Below are 19,213 nucleotides of genomic sequence, written 5' to 3'. Positions count from 1 at the left end.
ACAGCAGGACCCTGGCATTTGCTGTCCCCAAAGCAGCCGATAATGAGAGCCATGGGTAGCGGCGCTTGCCAGGCTTTTAGCTTTGATGCGTGCGGCTGGCAGCCCTCCCGTTAGCAGGGGTGCTGCAATTATCGGGGGGCTCGGACTGGGATGGGCAGCCCTGAAGTTGGCCAGCCCTGACGGTGCCGGGACACGTCTATCCCACCCGCAGCTGACAAACAGCACTGGAGCCATGTTTGTCAGGTGGTTTGTATCCATCACCCCTCTGGGGTGCTGCTGACATGCCCCAGCCCTTCAGCATCTCCCGGAAGCTGGCTATCAACATTCCAGCTTCATCCCAAGTGTCGTGATTTAACCTCAGCCGGCAACTGAGCACCACACAGCCGCTCGCTCACTCTCCCTGCCCGCAGCGGGATGGGGGAGAGAATTGAGGGGAGGGCGGGGGGAGGGAAGAGTAAAATTCATGGGTTGAGATAAAGACAGTTTAATAGGACAGAAAAGGAAGGGAAAATAATAATAATAATAATGATAAAAGAATATACAAAGCAAGTGATGCACAATGCAATTGCTCACCATCCGTCGACCGATGCCCAGCCCGTCCCCGAGCAGCGGTCACACCCCCCAGCCCACTCCCCCCAGTTTCTGTACTGAGCACGACGTCCCATGGCATGGAATAGCCCTTGGCCAGTTTGGGTCAGCTGGCCTGGCTGTGCCCCCTCCCAGCTCCTCGCTGGCAGGGCAGGAGAAGCTGAAAGGTCCTTAACTGGTGTAAGCACTGCTTAGCAACAACTAAAACATCAGTGGGTTATCAATGTGATTCTCACACTAAATCCAAAACGCAGCACTGTACCAGCTACTAGGAAGAAAATTAACCTTATCCCAGTCAAAACCAGGACACCAAGAGTGACTTTCTTCTTTGCCAGCCAGGATTTTGTTTAGGCAATTAAATAGTTAGATCTTAACCAGTCTAACTACTGTGGAAGTGGTAGAAACTTCCATAAGGAACAGAAGGGGCTTTCCCTGCCCTGCTCATCTCGTGAGCTCATGCTCCAGAAGAGAGTGAGAGGTGTGAAATGAGCACGATTTAAAGCTGCTGGGCTTGGATTTATCACCCAGGACAGCCTTTGAAAAGCCATTTACATCCTTTGTTTTCTTCTCACCATCAAACACTCCCTGAAGTTTAGGTGAAAAGGATGCCTGATGTGCAGTCCTGAGTCCTCTTCCTCTTGAGGACAGTAATGAAATGAACGCGAGGGTCCCAGTGGCAGCTTGCTGCAGCAACTCCGTCACCTGCTAGCCCCACGGATGAGTTTGGATCAGGCTGAGAATTGAGGAGATTGCTCCTGCAGCTGAGGGACAGCAAGTGCCAGCTGTCAGACCACTGGCCCGGCCGAGCACATCCTCTGTTATCATCTATCCTATCTCAGAGGCTTGCGATGTTTGCCCTAGTTTGGACTGGACCTGCTGGGGAACATCCTCTAGTTTCTTACCACTGCCTTTTTCAAGCTGCACGGCAGAGTGTAGCCGTCTGGAGCAGCGTTCCCACCCCGCACTGCTGGCAGCCCAGGTGCCCCTGGGCAGGGACAGCATGGAGAGCCGTGCTGCCATGGGGCAGCTGAAGCCTCCTGCTTGGCTCTTCCTCTGGCTGGATATTGGGATCTCAGAGCAGAGGTCCCTGCTTTCTTCTCCATCAGCTGTAGAGGGTGCAGAAAGGTATCGTGACTGCAAATAGTGTGGCAAAGGGGACAGAGGAAAGTGTTTTTTCTCAGGTCCTGAACAGAGGAGGGAAGTGTGCCTGGCTTGGCTGCATCCCAAAGCCAGGCAGAAGCACGTTCCAGCAGGGCTTAATCACGATGGCATTTAGCAGTATGGTTTAAAGGCATATCTAACGAGGGAGCAGGTTTTGCTGCCATACGTCCAGGGCGGCAGGCAGGAGGATGTGGGAAGCGGCGATGCCGGTGTGGCTGAACTCCCTCTGCTGGCTCCGTGCAGGGGAAAGGGGCGGTGAGAGAGGCCAAGCCTGCCTGCACCTGCCCCTGCCTGGCCCCATCTGTCCATCCTGCATCCCATTCTCTGTCCCACTGCTGGTGGTGGTGGGAACAGATCCTGCACCTCCTGTTCACCCTTTCTCCCCCCAGAGGGATGGGGCAGTGGTTATTTGGCATCGTATTGGTGAAAACAGGAGCCGGGGACGGTCTAAGGAGCTGAGCTGAGGTTTTGCTATTGCTGGTCCCCAGGGACAGGCGTCCCCGTGGGGGCACAGGGCAGGGCCCCCCCTGCCCTCCTCCTCCCCTCCTGGGGAGCAGTCAGGGCGATGGGGAGTGGGGGCAGAGCTGCTCTCTGCTTGCAGTTTTGGAAAGCAAATGTCATCCCTCATGGAGGGCACAAACGTGGGGAGAAGGGTGACGGAGAGAGGCTTTTCTCCAAGGGGAGAAGAGCTGAAGAGATCGCCCAGCAAGGCACGTGCCGTAGGATGCCTGGCTACCTGCACTGTCCTTTTGCCCTTGGTGCTCTTCCATTTGCAAGGAGTTAAGCTGCTTTGGAGGCCTGAGCGATACTTTGGGGTAGCAGAAACCCCCCGGGCAGCGATGCCCTCCCTTTCCTCCCCCACCTCGGCAAACACGTGGTACCCGTCTGCTTGTGGTTGTTACAACTGGCGATGGTGTATCTTACCAGCAAAAATTGTGGCTCTGGGGGAGAAGGAGCAGAGAGAGACGCTGGCAGGGGAGCAAGAGCCATGCACTGCTGGCCTGCAGAGCTGTGAGTTACTGAGATGGTCAGTAAAATGATTAAAGTTGTGGCTGCGGGGCTTGCCCCAGGCTCCCAGGGCTGGGTGCTGTCCATGCCACTGCCCTGCGTGGGGTCTGCAGCGGCTCTGGCTCTGGTTTTGCTCCAGGTTTGTGCTTGTAACCCTCGCTGCTGGCCAGGCTGGCTCTGTGGAGATGTCCTCCACTCACCGCCCTGCCAGACCCCAGCAGCAAGCACCAGCTGGTACAACACCAGGGTCTGGAAGCCCTTTGAGGATTTACCGCCTGCTCTTTACTGTTCACTGGGGCTTTATTTGCCCTCCCATGGGCAGGAGAGCATTAGCAGCCAGCGCCAGCCCCAGCTCCATCCTTCCCCTGGGATGGACTGGATCCGGGTGCCAGAGGAGGATAGACTTGGTATTGACAAACAAGTTAGCGCTCTGAAAGAAAAACGCTGCAGCATGTTTGAAGCTGCCTCCTTGATCAATACTCAGCCGTGGCTGAGCCCGCTGCCGACTGGATTTCAGATGACGGCTGCTGGGGTAATAAGAGCCCTGGGATCAACTGTCTCGGAGATTATTACAGGATGAGATGCTTCGCTGCTTTACGGTGTTTACTCAAGATTTATATTCCCTATGTGTATATAAGAGGGTTGTCGTCTTTTGTTGCTGGTTGATCATTTTTTGAAGGCCGTGTGTGTGCTGTGCCATTAGGGTCTGCTTAGGGGTGTGCATGCGGTAAGGGAGAGGACAGGCTGGGGACGAGAGGGAGGGCCAGGGCGGGGGCACCCCAGAGCTGGTGGCAGGAGGTGGGACTGTGGCGCAGTGAGAAGGTGCCCTCTGCTCTGATGCATGCAGGCAGATGGGGATGGAGGCGCATGAAGCACGTGGAATGGGCTTTCACCTTTCTGGATGCCTCACGGTCACAGATGCGGTTTCGGGGTGCTCCATCCACGGAGGGGGGATTGGTGCCAGAGGAGAGGGCTTGAGCCATCCTCATTCCTCCACCGTGGAGAAGGAAGAGCTGCAAAACCAACTCCCGGGGGTGTTCCTGTCCAGGGTTTGGGTTACTTGGCTTTGTCATGTGTGTTTGTTTTTCACCTTCTCGTCTTAACCTTTTACCTGTGTTTTCTCACTTTGGAAGGAGGGCTGGGATGATGAGATGCTGTGTGGACCTCTCTGGCCAGCGCAGGGCTGTTTTAATCTCCAGCAAAGATCTCTCCTTCCAGCTGTGTGCTCAGGTGCAGGAGGTTAATACACTTCAGGAGGCGCTGAGATGAGGGTGATAACAGCCGCGCAGAGGGGAGTTAAATGAAGGCTTAGCAGGAGTGGCTCTTCCTCAGAGCAAATATCCCTGGGCACACGCAGCCACCGTGTGTCGGGCCATCGCTGGGCCCTTCCTTGCTGGCTGCAGGGAGAGGCCGGGGACACCATCCCAGGCTCCCCGAGGAGCGTCCCCCCAGCATCGGCACAGGCATGGGGTGCTTTATTTCCATGGGGAGGCTTGAGACACAAGGGCAGTGCCGCTGCCATTACGCAGGGCTGCTCAGTCTCCTCTCGCAGGGTGTTTGCCATAATCCTGTCTTATAAATCCAACCTTGGCCTTTGGCCTCCCCATGCTGCTCTGGTCTCTGCTCCACTGCCTCGCTGATCTGAGCAAGTCAGGAACAGCCAGGGCATACTTATTGCCATGTGGGGGCTGGGAAGAGAGATTTAGCAAAGCATTAGACCAGTTTCCCTTGGAAAGCCGCTGTGCGAAAATACTGGAGCAATGCAGGAGAGCCCCAGGTGCGATGGGGGAGAACAGGCGACGAGGAGGAGGTGGGCAGCACCTTTGGGTGCTTGCTATGTCAGGGACAGTCCCTCTGCGTGCTGGCCCCTCAAGCAGTGGGGATGCTGACAGCAGGGACGGTCCCCTCCGCCTAGAGAGGAGGTTGCAGACCCTGCCTGCGCCAGCTCTGATACTCAGAGTGTTTCCCACTGCCTCCCTCCCAGCAGCTTCGGGGTATCAGACCAGCTGCCCCCCGAAAGGTGCTGCCATGGGCAAGCACGCATGGGTGAGCTGTGCTCGGAGTGGGGTGGGTGAGCTTGTGGGTGATCGGGGCTGAGAGGCGAGGTCCTGGAGCAAAGCGGGGGAAAAACAGCAGCCATGCTTTTGGAGGTGCCATCCTCTAGGCAGACGGGAGGTCACCCACCTTGTCCCCCCTCTCCTTTCCCACATGACTTTCGGGAGGGAGGGCGCATGCCTGGCTGTGCCGCCTTCACCACCGCCTGCCCATCCCAAGTCCATGCTGTCCCCGAGGCTCCTTAATCCCGGGCAAGCCGGTGCGCTGAGCAGGGAGCTCCTGATGGATCTGCCCAGGAGAGCAGCGAGGCGGAGAGGAGCACCGTGCAGAACATGAGAGGCCGGGGTGCAATAAAGCCCGCGCAGCACCTTCCTCCTCGCAGACCCCCACCATCAGGATCTCCAGACACCAATCCCTTGGAAATCTCCTGCTGGCCTTTTATGACCTGTGGAGTTGTTTCAATTCAGTGTTTTCAGCCTCTAAATCTCCTATCCTTTGCCCTCGGAGACTTCTGGGGAAAGAACCGTGCTCCTTAAAGTGCCATGGCCAGGGCAGTCCCTGTGCCAGAACCTGCTGGAAATTTGCAGGTATTTCACACCCATGCCTTATTTTTGGTAATTCCTCTAATTTTTCTTGCTGTTCGAACCGCAAAAATGACAACCCCAGGTCCAAAGCCCCAGGGAAGATTCAGTGGCTGCCGTGTACGGGCACAAGATCCCTGCCCGGCTCCCTGGCACGCTGCCTGCATCCCAGGCATCTCGCAGTCCCTGCACGCAGCGCACCTTGAGATGGACTGATTGATCTGTAACACTTGAAAAATAATGGTTTAATCATTATTAAGGATTAAAAATAATCCCTGAGCTGTATTGATCACGATAACATTGTTCATGATGAACTCATTTGGCATTAATGGGGACATCCTGCAGCAATGTGTGGCTCCGGGCAGACCCGTCACCTTCCCCAGAGAGACGTGGCTGGAGGGGTTTGCTGGAGCAGCAGCACCGTTCTGGCCCTAAAACACGACTCCAAGTCCTGCTTGTGAGCAAAGCTGTCCCAAATAACCCCCTCAGGGGCTCCATCCTCATTGCCACAGTTTTGGAGGATCCCAAATCCAGCAACCGCCCATCCCATTCATGCCAGCAGCCTGTCTCGGGGCAGGGCCTGGCTGGGGCTCCCCTCTAGCACCAGCCGGGGACAGGCTGGGGCTGCTCCCACGGGAGCCCCCTGACATGGCATTGCTCCGAGCGTGTTCCCCAGCAGGGATGGAGACGGGCAGAGGATCCCCTGTTGCAGAGGAGGGATGGCTGGCTGCCCGCTTGGTCCCTCTCTCCTCCCAGTCCCCATCTCGATCACGTCATCAAAATGTCTTCAGTGAGGAAAATGCTGCAGAAGCAACAGCTGAGAGGCTCTGGGGCACTTCTCCCGGGGTGGGTGTCTGCCTGCAGCTGGGAGCCGGCGCAGAACCCTGCTATGGCTGTGCCATCCCGCCGCGGGCTCCCCCATCCCTGCAACGTGCTATTTATCAAACAAGAGCATCTGGATTTATTTTTTTTAAAAAACAAAGTTGTGTCTAGAGCAACTTTGATGAATTGGCGTTTTCTGGAGGAAAAGTATCTTCCGTCAAAGCGTCATTCCTGGGTGTAGCCGTCCCTTACTGCACCATTTGCAACCCTCTAGGCACTTTGCACAAGGCAATGAATAGTTAAAGATGTCCATAAATCTTATCCCTGCCCATAATAAACAAACATGTTCTTACCAAGCATAGAAAAATGCATATTTCATCACTGCTGCCTTAAATGTGACTCGGAATAAATGCTCACCTTTAATCAGCCATCTCTATATATAAACAGAGCACAAAAGCTTGGGGGAATGAGGTGCAGAATTGGGGACACAGCTTTTCTAGGTGGCTCTGGGGAGGCAGGGCTGTGGCTGCGCAGGTGAGCCCCCCGCAAAACTGCCCTGAAAATTAACATTATTCGGCTTTTCTGTCCAGCCACGCGTTGTCGCCCATTCTCTTCTCTCCACCACCAGAGCCATAGGTATTTTGCTTCAGTGCTCAGCTGATAGCTGATCATTCCCCTTGGATGCTGGCCACTGAAAGCAAGCACTTTGATTTGGAAATCAAGATTTTAAAAGTAGAAAAGATTAAACAGGAAAGTTTCGACCAGTGCATGCTGAGATTATGCAGTGATGGAGACGCGCTTCCCTGCATCTGATAAGACCAAGCTGCATTCTCTGGCTGGGGAGGGACAGATCTATGATGTCTTTCACCACTCGTGACCTTATTTTCGAGTACCAGTGCTTTGCCACGCTCCCGGTAATACAGCACCTGCCGTCATGGCCTTGCTCCCACCGCGCTGCCGGGGCTGGGTGCTGCCGGAGCTGGGTGTTGCCGCTCTCCTGCAGGCAGCGGGGCATGTGAAGGAGACACCGTGAAGCCTCGGGACTTCCTTTCCCCCGAACATACACTTAGAAGGGCTGAGGCATTTTGCATCCCCGTGTGCTGACGGCAGTGCTGGAGGAACTGGTGACAACGGGGACAGCAGCTGTGGCACATGGGGCTGTGCCCCGGGCTCCTGTGCACCTCTCCGGAGATCGTTGTCTTGTGTGTGCGTGCTCTTATAGCCAGGCGCTCTCCAGGCCCTGGGGAAATAAATTCCCAGGGGTGTAGCTGGACTTCACTGCCGCCCCAGTGGGCTTCCACCAGCATGCTGGGTCCCTGCTGAGCAAAGGAGTGCTGTTTCATTCTGGGATTTGTGGTTCACAGCATGAAAGTTGGGTGTGCAGTAGCACTGGGAATCTTATGTGCATCTCTGCGGTGCTGCCCAGGCGATGATTTGGGGTTATTGTTTGGCCCAATGTCACCCCATTGTCGGTGTTCCTTCCTCCTCCTCCCAGACGATTCAGGGAGCTGGAGGCGGCCAGGGCTCCCCTCCCTCCCCATGCTCTGGCTGCCGGCATCGCTTGCGTGGAGCAGAGCATGTCCCGTCCCGCTGGGGGATGCAGGGAAATGAGGAGCAGGCGATGCAGGTGCGCCTGCCATGAGGCACATCTTTGCTTGATACATCTTCCACTAACTCACTAGGGAGCCTTCCTGGGCTGCGACAGCCTCGCAAGCCTCATGGCCAATTAACCCCGTACAGATTAGCCACTCAGCCCCCGGAGCTGAGACCTCCACGGCATGTATTCCCCGGGGGCCTTGTAAAGCCAACAGCTGATGGGGAGCAGGCGGGCTGTGCTGGGTGCTGTGAGGCTGCAGAGATAAACAGCACGCCCCTGTGAGCGGGGAGGGTGCCCGGCACCCAGGGGTCCGGGTGGCCCTCAGCTCTGCGGGCTGGCTCAGGACACCGTGCTACCTCCAGCTGGGCTTTGGTGCTAATCGGGTTGTACAGCCCTGGCAGGCAGCTCCCCGGGCAGCTGCCCGCACCCCCGGGGGCCTGGAGCTGGTCGAGGGATGGAGGGAAAGGCCTGTGTCGCTTGTTTTGCTCTTGGCTTTATTTGCTTAGTGATGCAGAGTGGATCCTGTTGGAAAGCCTGGAGCTCTTGCCCTGTCTGTCCCCTTTGGCTCCATTAAAGGCCAGATTGCGGCTTTTTCCCAGCACTGCCGGTACCCCAGGGACTGCCTGGTCTCCCGCCCTGCCCTGCTGCACCCTCTGTGCTGGTGAGGCCTCTCATGGCTGAGCCCGAGCCCAGGGAGGCTGCCCCGGTGCTGAGCATCCATCCTGCTCCTGGCAAGCCCTGGTTCCTCTGGCTACCCCAGCACGGGCAGCAGCCTGCCCGTACTGCCTGCTGCCTCCGGAGCCATCAGGGTGGAGATGCTTTTGTCTTCTTTGAAGCCTCATGTGCTTTAGTGGGAGAAGGCTGTGCTTGCCCCAGCCTTGGGTGAGACCTGGCCAGGCAGCTCAGCCCTGGACCCTCCTGCTGCAGGCAGCAATTGCAGACAGAGCTGCTGCGTCTCATAGCTGGTTCCTCGCCTGCTCGCCAGCTCCCTGGGAGCACTGGTGTGTTGCAGACGGGCTCAGTGCCACTGAGCCAATGGCTCTGGGCGTGCAACGGGGTGAAGGAGGGCACGGGCACATGAAGGGGTTAATCTGGGTGGGCAGAGCCGCGCACCTCTGGGCCCTAACACTGGGGCATTTCAAGGGGTTTTCGAAGCATTTTTGAAGGGTCTGCCCTGCCCTGCAGAGAGCTGGGGGCCGTTGGCGCAGGGACCCGGGTTCAGTCCTTGCCCTGTGCCACAAATGAGAGCCTGCCCGGCTCTGGCGGTAACGCCAACAGCCACCAAGCTGTGATGGCTCAGCCCTCGTTGAGTTCAAGTGGCAGCAGTTCCTCTGGAGACACTGGCTTGCAGCAGGAAAGGTGGGAGCAAGCAGAAAAATACCGGCTCCCCATGCCTGGAATGTCCTTCTCCGGGCATTGCTGCCTGCGATCCCTCCTCCTGCCTCGCTGCCTGCACAGCAGAGGGGTGGCAGGGTCCTGGGGGATCCCCCAAACAGAGGGATGGCGCATGCTGGGGCAGAACCCACGGTCCCGGGTTGACGTGGGCAATGCCCGGCTCCTCTCGCTTTCCCTGGTCTTACTTCTCCTCTCCCTCTTGCTTTGCAGAGACTTGCCAACGCGGCGGAGAAGTTCCAGAAGGCTCACCACTGGCAGGACAACATCCGGGTAAGGCTCCGCATGCACCCCAGCCACTCCCACCCCCTACCCTCCTGGACACTGAGCTCTGCGGAGGCACCGGCCTTGGGGATGACTCCTGGCACAGGAATCAGCTCCTTGTCCCATCCCTGCTCCCATCCCTGGGCTCTTCTTTCCCTTCTTGCCCACGTTCTTGGCTCCCTCGCGAGTTACCGCTGGCCGTGCTGTGCTGCTCGGCACGTAGGCGGCCCCGGCACCGCTGCCTGCCAGCACTAACGAGAGCAAATGAAGCGATTTTGAGCTCATTTCCAGCCTCGCCTCTGCCTGCACACGCCGTAAGGAGAAGGCAGGAGGTGAAGGTCGAGCTGGCGCCTCAGTGCTGAGGGTTTGGGGGCTGGGAAGACTCTTACCCCCCGCCATCTCCAGCAGCCAGCGGCTTTGGTGCTGAGCGGGGTCTCGCGTGGGGTGACAGCAGCGGTGGCTTGTCCGTGGCACCTGCCAGCAGTTGCAGTGGGGGCTGTTTCTGGGGGAAGGAGCAATCTGGGCTGGGAGAGGGAAGATACGGGTTTAATGATTGCATTTGACTTTGTAATTCTGGCAGTGATAGCGCTCAGCGGGAACCTGAAGGATTCTGTCTTGAAATGCTCTCAAATTATAACAATAATACAAAAGGAAGGAAAGATTGTTTTCCTTCCAGTGCAAACAGAGTCTACAATAAAAAATACTCCTGAGCCACCCAGCCCCTTCCTCCGCATTGGGCCAGATCCTGCCTGGCCCTGGGGAACCCCCTGCAGTCGCCAAGGGGACAGTCCAGGGACAGTCCCGCTGCTGGGCCTTGCTGGTGTGTTTTGGGGGTATTCCTCTGTCTGCAACCATGATCCGCTTAGGGAGGAGAGGAGATGAGGACCTGGAGCCACATCCCGTTCATGCAGACCCTCCTGCCATTGGTGTTGGTCACCAAGGTTTGATGTGGAGAGGAAGAGGCAGGAGGAGCAGAAGAGAAGGCAAGGTGTCGACCTGCTTGGCTTTCGTTCACCACGTGGCTGGCGTGGGGCCCTCCCGTCCAGCAGACAGTTGTCATTGGCACCAGCAGTCACCAAGACCTTTCTGCATGAGAGCGCTGCTGAATTACTGTCATCTCTTTCCGGGAGGCCGGTGGAGGGGAGGTTAAAAGGATAATGAGGTTTGGTGTGGGCACCGGCTGATGCCAATGACAGTGCCTCGCCAGCACCTCGACTGTGGGCTCAGGGCTCCTGGGGGAGGCTGGGAGCAGCACCGGGGGAGCTGCGGGCATCTCCCACGGGCTCTCATCTCCATCCCTAGTGCTGGCCTGATCTTGTGTGTCCTCCAGGGTCAGGAGCCCCAGGGCAGCTCATCCCCGAACAGCACCCGAAGCTTGGACATGGGCACCCCAGGGGCATCATGGTGGCCCCGTGCACCCCACACTGGGCTGGCACCCAGGGGTGGATGCTTTGTGGCCAAGGCACGGGCAGGGCAGGCAGAGCTGGAGAAAGGTCCCTGCATTTTGCAGCAGTCCTCGGTGCTTCTGCTCATCCCCTGGGCCGCAGGGATGGGAGGCTGCTGCGCTGCAGGGGCTCCTGCTGCAGGGCCCCTCTGCAGCCCCAAAGAGCTCCCTCTCCATCCAGACCCAGCTGCCTTCCGCTGAGAGGGGGATAACAGTCGGGATACAAAATATGCCAGGAAAGGCTGTAGCGCTGGGGAGCTCTTGGCTCGTTTTGCCATTCACGGCACAAACCTTTCAGAAATCCACTTTCTTAGAAAAAATATTTTTAATAGCACTGTTTGCAACCACTTAATCAAGGTAATTAGGAGCGAGTCACCCAGAAACAATGTGCAGCGATGCGTCACCGCAGAGCTTGCTGCAGCTTTATCAGGACAGCCCAGACCCGGCTGGGATACTTGATGGACTGGCCCAGCTCTGCGCACAGCACCCCGGGGCGCTGGGCGTTTGCTCCCCTCCCCAGCAGGCAGCCCTGCCTGCCTCAGCCCTGGTTCCCGGGCAGAGCAGAGGGACTGAGGGGCTGCATAAATGGCTCTCGCTGCCGGGGTTGAACCTCCTTTTGCCATCCGTCATCCATAAAATGGCAGGGCACCATCAGACCTGCATGCCAGCACCAGTGGGTGACACTGGCTCTGCTGCTGCCCCCGACTTGTTGCTGGTGCTGGCACAGGCAGCGGGCAGGGAAGGCGGCAGCGCAGCATCCCCAGCTCCTCCTCTCCTCCCTTCCCACCAAGCGGCTTGTTCGTTCTGGCCACAGCTCTCCCCTCCTCTCCCAGCGTGTTGCATCCTAACCTCGCGCCGGAGTCGATGACAGATTGTGGCGAGCGCGGTTATTTTTGTGTTTCCATCCAAAGGCGCGACGGCAGATGCTGAGTGTTTGCGCTGCATTAGTGCTAATGGCAGCCCCATTAAACCTTGCTGCAGATGGGTTGCTATGGAAGTCCGGGGGAAAATGAAAGAGGAGCAGGAGCCCGAGCGGCTGGGAGGCTGCTGCCAGCAATCGCTCAAGACCCATCTCTATGGGGAAAGTTTCTTTTTGCTCGCTTTTTTTTGGTGTTCCCAGCCACACACCGGCCATGCTGGCCTTTCTGAAGGGGTTGAGTTCAGCCTCCCACCTCAGGCATCTTTGCAAAGCACCTCCCTGTTCCCAGAACACTCCCCCCTGTCCCACGCTGTCCTGCCCCATCCCTGCTCCTTGTCCTCACCCACCCTCAGGCCCCCTATGTCTCCTGGCCATGCCAAGCTGGGGCCGTGTCCCCATGTGTCCCCAGAGCTCCCCTGGACACCGGAGCACTCTCCTTGGCCAAAAGCAGTCTTGGCCCCAAGGTCACCCATGCAGTGGCACCCGGGGCACCTCTCACGTCATCCCTCCAGCTCGTTTCACCCCGGGGCTGGGTGGCAGCTGGGGTGGCACTGTGGGCAGGGATGGGAGACAGCAGGGCAGGCTGCGGTGTGGGGCTGTTGTATCACCCTCGGTGATTTGGAGGGGGGAGAGGCCATGCCCTTCCCTGCCTACACAGCTAGGATCTCTCAGGGATGCATATTCACCCGCTGGCAAACATTCCGGGAGGAGCCCCGGAAAGGCAAGAGCTGGGTCCCGTTGCCACGGGACGGGCTTCCACCACGGCGCACTGCAACCGCCTGGCGCTGGTACGATAAGACACCACAAAAAGCTCCCAGTTTGCAGGGGCCCAGCCAACCAGTTTTCCCAGTGAGAAGCTTCTGGCCTCCGGGCTTGCATCCAGGGCTCTGCAGGGGGTCCGCCGGGACAGGCTGGCTCCACTCTGTGCAGAGCCACGGGGGTCTGTCCCTCGAGGCACATCCGGCCTGTCCCCCTGCTCTGCATGTCCCCAGCACTGTCCCCCAGCCGTGGCAGCGGTGTGAGCCCCCCGTGCAGACCATCCCCAGCAGCAGATGGAGGTGCCAGGGCTGCAGCCCACACCACGATGATGTTTACCAGGTTTCCATCCTCTGTTTGCCATCCTGCTCAGGCAAGAGACCTGCAAAATGTACCTACAAAAACACTGGAAGGTCATGTTGAGTTTTTTGCTGCCGTCCTTTGTATCCATCCTCGCTGACAAGCTGCCATGCTGCCCGTTGGGCATCCCAGCCGGCTCTGTGTTCTCCCAGCTCCTCTCCTCCCATGTGCTTTGCTTTCCTCCAGGGTTTTCCAGTGCCTTAGGTTCTTTTCCAGACCTTCAACCCCATCCCAGCACCATCAGCGGGGTCTCGGGTGTCCCGCACCCCCATGCCATGCAGGAACAGGGGCCGTGCTGACCCAGGGGACGCTACTGAAGGCACAGGTCTGCACCTCCAGCTGTGAAATGCATCCCAGGGCATCGTCATCACTGTGTGTCGGACTGCTGGGGCTGCCGGAGCTGTTTGTCCCTTTAAGGGACACTCTGACGCTGCAGAGAGCCATCCTCGCATTTATGTGCACTTGGCAGGTTATATAAATTGCCTTTAAAAGTTGACTTCTTTATAAGCCATTTTCTGCTTCATAAAATGTTTATTACTGTTGTTTTTCTCCCAGTTCTTCTTCCTTGCTGCATTTTCCATCGCTACACTGGGAAGGTCCCCTCTTCCTCTGCCTGCTGACCCCCTGCCTCCCACTTCTCCCCACCTTTTGGGTGCTGGAAAGGGACATTTGAAGGGTCAGAGCCCAGCAGGCCCTTTCTTAGAAAAAAAAAAATAGCTATAAATTGAGCTGCAGATGTAAGAGCTGCTGGGGACAGGGTTTAACTGCTGGGCACAGCACGGGTGGTTTTGGGGTGTGGTGGCGTGCGCGGAGGCGGCAGAGGGAGCACGGGCAGCCCCACGCCGCTGCCTCTATCCATAACCCCCGCCTGCAAACACGCGAGCAAATAACAAAGCCCAGATAATTTCAAGCTCCATTAGAAACGAAACTCCAGGGAAAACAGGATCACTGTTTGCCAAATGGGGAAGGACAGGAGGAATAACAGAGATTTCGCTCCCGACCGCCCAAGAAAGGTGAGGGATAAAGCGGGGGGACGTGGTGGCACGGCTGGATGCCCCTCCGTGGCCGTACAGCCCTGGATGCAGCATCCCTCCGGGCACGGGGCCCTGCCGACCAGCTACTCCATCCGGTGTTGCCGCGGTGTGCCTGGCACGTGTCTGCGGTGGGAAGGGCGCCTGTGCCACGCCACGCGTGGGCACCGGTGGCTGTTCCTGTGGGTTTGCCGCGGCGATGCAGGCAGGGCTTTGCGTTCAAAGCGGCGCTAGAAGGGTGAACACCGGCTCCTTATCCCCCTTTCATTTTTCTCCTCCTTTAATTACAGATCCTACTTATCGGCTGAGAACAGAAAGATCGTCGTCGTAACCTTGTACTTGCCCTTGTAGGTTTACCTAAAAAGTTAGAAAATAAAATCAAATACTCTAATTTGCAGTCATCTTGCCATTTCAAACCGAGTTTTCATTACAGCACAGAAAGTGCATTGAAGCTGTGTTTATAACCCCCTTTTAGATAACAAATCACATTTTCTTTTGGCTGGCGAGTGTGTAGAATTGATATTTTTTTTTTCAGTTTAACGGGTTTGTGTGTTCAGGAATGATCTCCATCAACTGAGAGTCTTTATTGTGTTTGATATAATGTCAGCTTTCATTACGCTCGGAGAATTACTGTGTTAAAGCACCAACCTTGCTGTAGAGCTGTTCTGGCCGAAAAGCAGAACAAGAAAATCATTCACAAAAACCCCGTGTTGGTGCCGTTCCCTCTTAAAAGCCAAGGACGGGGCTCGAGGCTGCTCCCCTCGCCCCCCGCTCTGCAAGATGGCTGGGCCACCCGTGGTGGTCCCCTGGCTGTGATGGTTTGGTGCGGGGGCTGCTGGCTTTCCTCCTGGTGCTGCTGTCCCATCCCATCCCGTCACTGGCAGGACAGGGGTCCCCGGAAAACCACCAGCTCCGCCAGGTGCTGGCAGCCCCGTGGTACCCAGGTGCAGTGGAGGGGAGAGGTGGCGGCATCTCGTTCGAAGCAGGCTCGAAGGAGCGGGAGCGGACAGGAGATGCCATGTAAAGAAGAATAGCCGGTGAGGCGTGATCAGATAAAACATCTTCTCAGGGAGATGAAAAAACTGTTGACGGGTCACTTAAATATTTCCCCAGCTCTGTCAGAGAGGCAGAGGGAGGAAATTGCTTTAAAAAAAAAATATATGCCACGGCAGATTATGATGGCTGTTTCCACCTGTCCTCAGTAATGCATATGGTCTCTGCTGCCGGATAGGATGCGAAGGGACTCACATGGCGAGGGCTGCAGGAGAGGCACGGTCCCCACCAGACCGGTCCTGGGTCCATCCAACAGCCCAAGGTGGCTGGGGCTAACTGTGAATATTTTCCTATTTCTGGGGACCGGGGAAGGATTCATCATGACACACATGGACCAGGATAGCTCTAGCCCAGTGGAAATAAAAGGTTCAGCCCCTACCAGCCGCTGCCAGTGTTTTTCACGATGCCCAGAGCCAGGCGTGGCTGTGATTGCAGGTAGGAATTTCTCCCAGGAATTCATCCGGTCCTTTTGGGAGCCTGTTCCTGGCTGTGGCCCTTCCACCACCCCGTGGCAGCTGTTGCAGAAACACTTGCTTTGCCTTGTTACACAGCCGAGAAGGCTGCTGTGCCTCTGGCAGGACTGGGAGACCTTGGGGTGACCCCTCACCCGGCTGAGATCTCCAGCCCCAGCTGCCAGCTAGGGCAAACTGGCCATCACGGACCCGTCCCCGGGCGCAGCCGTCATCTGGTTCCACCCCGCTCCTCCCGACGTGGGTGGGCTTGGCAGGGGCGACGCTGTGGTGGGAATGCGCTGTGTCCCCCTGCTCGTCCCCTGCTGCCACGCATCCCTTAATGCCGATGCGAGACTGCGGGTGCTGCAGGCACGGTAGGAGCTGCGTGAGCTGCGTGACACACTGCGGGCTATCTTCCATACGAAAGGTGCAACTATAAGCAAAATCTGTTGCTATTTCTGTGTGCTTAACGGTTCGGGGACATGAAGAACTTGCTAAATATTCGCTGCCCATTATAAGTGCTGGTGGCAGAGGAAAGAGCTGCTGGTGAGCAAAGCCACCGGTGCTGTGCGGGCACACCGGCTCCCATTTGCTGTCCTCACCTGCTGAATTGCCCAGGCACAGATCCCAGTCACCTGGCTCATCCCTCCATTGGCATGCCGTGGGCTGGGATGCTGGCCCTGCCACCGGCCCCGTCCGGCCCCATCCGGCAGCTGGGAAACAGGCAGGTGCCAGCTTGGGATCCAGCTTGTCTTCCCACCGCCCTCCGAGTTCCTCCTGCCTGCCTGGAAGGCAAACTGCTGCAGGATTTGGCTCTTCCAAAGCCAATTAAATCTTGAAAGAGATTTCCTGACCACAGGGGTCACCCGTGCCGCTCGGAGAAATGAAACCCACAGCCGGAGGGCTGAGATGGACCAAAATCAATGCAGTGCAGCAGGAGCTACCTGCAAATACCTCCTCGCCCCGAGGAGCCATAGCATCCCCAGGACCAGCAATTGGCAGGGTGACCCTTATAAGATGGCAGCAAGTGATCCTGCAGAGGACAACAGATCCGCAGGAGAAGGATTAGCCAGCTCGGGTGATATTATAGAAAAGCTATAGGGGGGAGAGCGAGCTGTGGCCCCTCTGCTGCATCCCTGCCGGCTGCGTGTTCCGGCTGGACAGGCTGGAGCAAGGAGAGCTGATGTGCCACCGGAGAGCTGATGTGCCCCCGGCAGCTCCTTCCGGGGCTTTTTTGGGGCGGTGGCAGCTGCCTGCGTGATGTGGTTTGATTGCCACCTCATTAGACCGCTGACTTGGAGGTTTGGTCCAGCACCCCTCCATCCTGACATTGCCGGGCTGCAGCGAGATAGCAGAGCACTGACCTTTCTAATGTTATTTTTAGTTGCTGTAATTGTTTTAGGTGAAAAAAGACCTACGTGAATGCTCTTGGAGAAGGCTGGGGGGTGGGGTGGCGGGGAGGAGTGCCTCTCACCGCTGACCTGAGACTCCCCGTGCCCCTCCTTGTCGTGGGCTTTGGTTCAAACCTGGTCTGCTGGCACGTGGCCAGGGAGCGCCCGTGCCAAAGCAGGGTCCTCCCCTGAGCTGGCAAGGCTCCAGCTCGCAGGTCTCCTGAAGCTCACAGCCTGGTTTTGTTAATTAGCTTTTTGCTTGGCATTTTGGTGTAAAATCGGCAGAAGACTGGAGCACGGGGCTGTTATGGAGGGCTCAAGGGGGACAAGGAGGACATGGAGTCCCTGGGGAGACTCAGGCGTGCGGCATCCCCGGAGCCCCATCCAGGAGGTCCCGCCTGGGTCAAGCCCTGGTCCCGGGGGCTGCCCAGTGACACCCAACCGCAAGGGTTTGGTGCAGGCATGGTGGTTACTCAGTGGCTTTGCCGGAGAAGCCTGGGCGATGGCTTCAGCGGCATTTGCAGATTAGTCTGTGATTGCACTTAACTCCCCAAGTCGTTTCCCCATAACTTGCCCTGAGGTTTTAGGAGACTGAAATAACCCCATGCTTATCCGCTAGCGACACGGCGCTTGCAGTGCCATTACACAGATGCCGTTTGGCAATTACGGTGTGAGAAAATGGGCAGCAGTTGACACATCATCGAGGAGCAGCTACCCAGCGCCCGCCTCCCCTTCAATGTGAACCGGCGAGTGCTTTTTGCAGGCTCATTTGCAAGAGACAGGGCAATGTTTTGCCCTGAAATCCCTCAACATCTTCACCTCCTTGTTTTCTTTATTGGTATTTATTCTGAAAGGCTCTAGAAATATCAGTGCTATTTACACAGAGCGGGCGCTTGGTTTAACGTGGACCGGAGGAGGAGGAAGAGAGGATTACGTGAAGAAGACAAGCATGGTTTAAAAAACAAATATTAGGGAGAGGAAATTATAGGGCCCCTTGTTGCCTCTCAGGAGACCCCCAGCATCTCCCTAGAGGGTCTCCGAGAGCTCTGTCCCTCCTTCCTGGAATAAATTCCCACCGGCGCCACTGGCCTCTGGATGCCAGGGATGCGGAAGCCCTGCCAGCTCCCGCGGGCTGCCTTGCACCTCACAAGCCCCTCAGCATCAGCGGGATCGCGGCGAGGAGAGCGGAGCCTGGCATCAGGGCATGTCCTGGGGCCAGGGCCGCGGTGACGCTGGCCATCCCACACGTGCTGTCTCATGTGTGCAAACCTCAGCGGTGGCATGAGGTGGGCCAGGATCTCTCCCGGCTGCTCCTGGGGTCGTCAGGGCTTGGAAAAGTGCATGGCAAGGGCTCTGTGATCCTTAGGGAAACCGGTGGGAGCGACGTCCTTCCAGGAGGTCTGCTCCCCGTGCCGTGCCATGCCGTGCCATGTCGTGGGAGCGCTGGAATGGGTGAAAGCAGGAACAGGGGATGGCTCTCCTCCCTGAGCATCATCTTGCCACCCTCTCACCCACTGCGGGAGCAGGGCCACCACGTGTCAGAGGGGATTTGAGCTTTTCAGAGGAGCCGATGGAAGATAAAATGAATAACAAAGCACCTTCTGGATGGCTGTTGTTAGTCACACTCACTTCTGATTAAAGATCATTAAACATGAAATTAGCTCGTTTGTGTTACGGGTCTCCCGAGGGTTCCTTTAATTAGGAAGTGCAGATGGCCACGGACCCGGGGAGATGGCAGCACCGGCGAGGGGCAGGGGCGTGCGCAGGGCCGGGAGTGGCGCAGGGAGGGCATCTGAAGAGAAATTAATTTTTTTTTCCCCTTTTCTTGTTGTTGTAAACCCCTCAGCATTTCACAACAAATCACAGATAATTAATAAGTACATTCCCTTAATGACTAGGCTTTTTAATAGCAGAAATTGGAAGATGCTGCGTTGATTTTTTTTCACTTCCCCCTCTCGGTGCTGCCTTATCACCGTGATTCAGATCACAGAGCCCGCGGCGGGAACTGGCCCCTCTGCCCAGGAGGATGCTGAAACAACCGCCCTTCGCAATCCCCATCCCGGGGGGACATCGGCCGCGCGGCCTGCCAGGGTCCCCCTGCCACCGCTGCACCCGAGAGAGCAGCGTCCCCGCTGCTTTTCCACCTCTTGGTGGTCTTGTGTCTTAACAGCCTGGGAAAGCAGCAGCAAACCACTCTAGGGAGCAGGTTTGTGGCTAGAGGATAACACGGGTGAGGGGTTAGTGACTGCCAGCTCCCAGCGGGGCCGGGACGGTGGAGCGTGTGGTGCCGTCTGCCTGGCGAGCTGCTCGGACCTGCCAGTCCCTTTCCCCAGCACGAG

At 57.3% G+C, this 19,213-nt stretch overlaps 1 protein-coding gene across 1 annotated transcript in view; it reads left to right on the top strand.

Annotated features, from left to right (window-relative positions):
* CACNA2D2 (calcium channel, voltage-dependent, alpha 2/delta subunit 2) overlaps positions 1-19,213 on the top strand; it is a 207,819-nt gene that overhangs the window by 149,451 nt on the left and 39,155 nt on the right. The window contains exon 3 of the mRNA XM_009321864.1: positions 9,418-9,477. Coding sequence (XP_009320139.1) covers positions 9,418-9,477 — 60 coding nt within the window. The remainder of the gene's footprint in view (positions 1-9,417; positions 9,478-19,213) is intronic.

Source organism: Pygoscelis adeliae, unplaced genomic scaffold (assembly GCF_000699105.1).
Source record: "Pygoscelis adeliae isolate BGI_AS28 unplaced genomic scaffold, ASM69910v1 Scaffold94, whole genome shotgun sequence".
Classification (NCBI taxonomy): Eukaryota; Metazoa; Chordata; class Aves; order Sphenisciformes; family Spheniscidae; genus Pygoscelis; species Pygoscelis adeliae.
The sequence above is the reverse complement of the archived record's forward strand: the minus strand, read 5'-3'. Positions and strand labels throughout refer to the sequence as shown.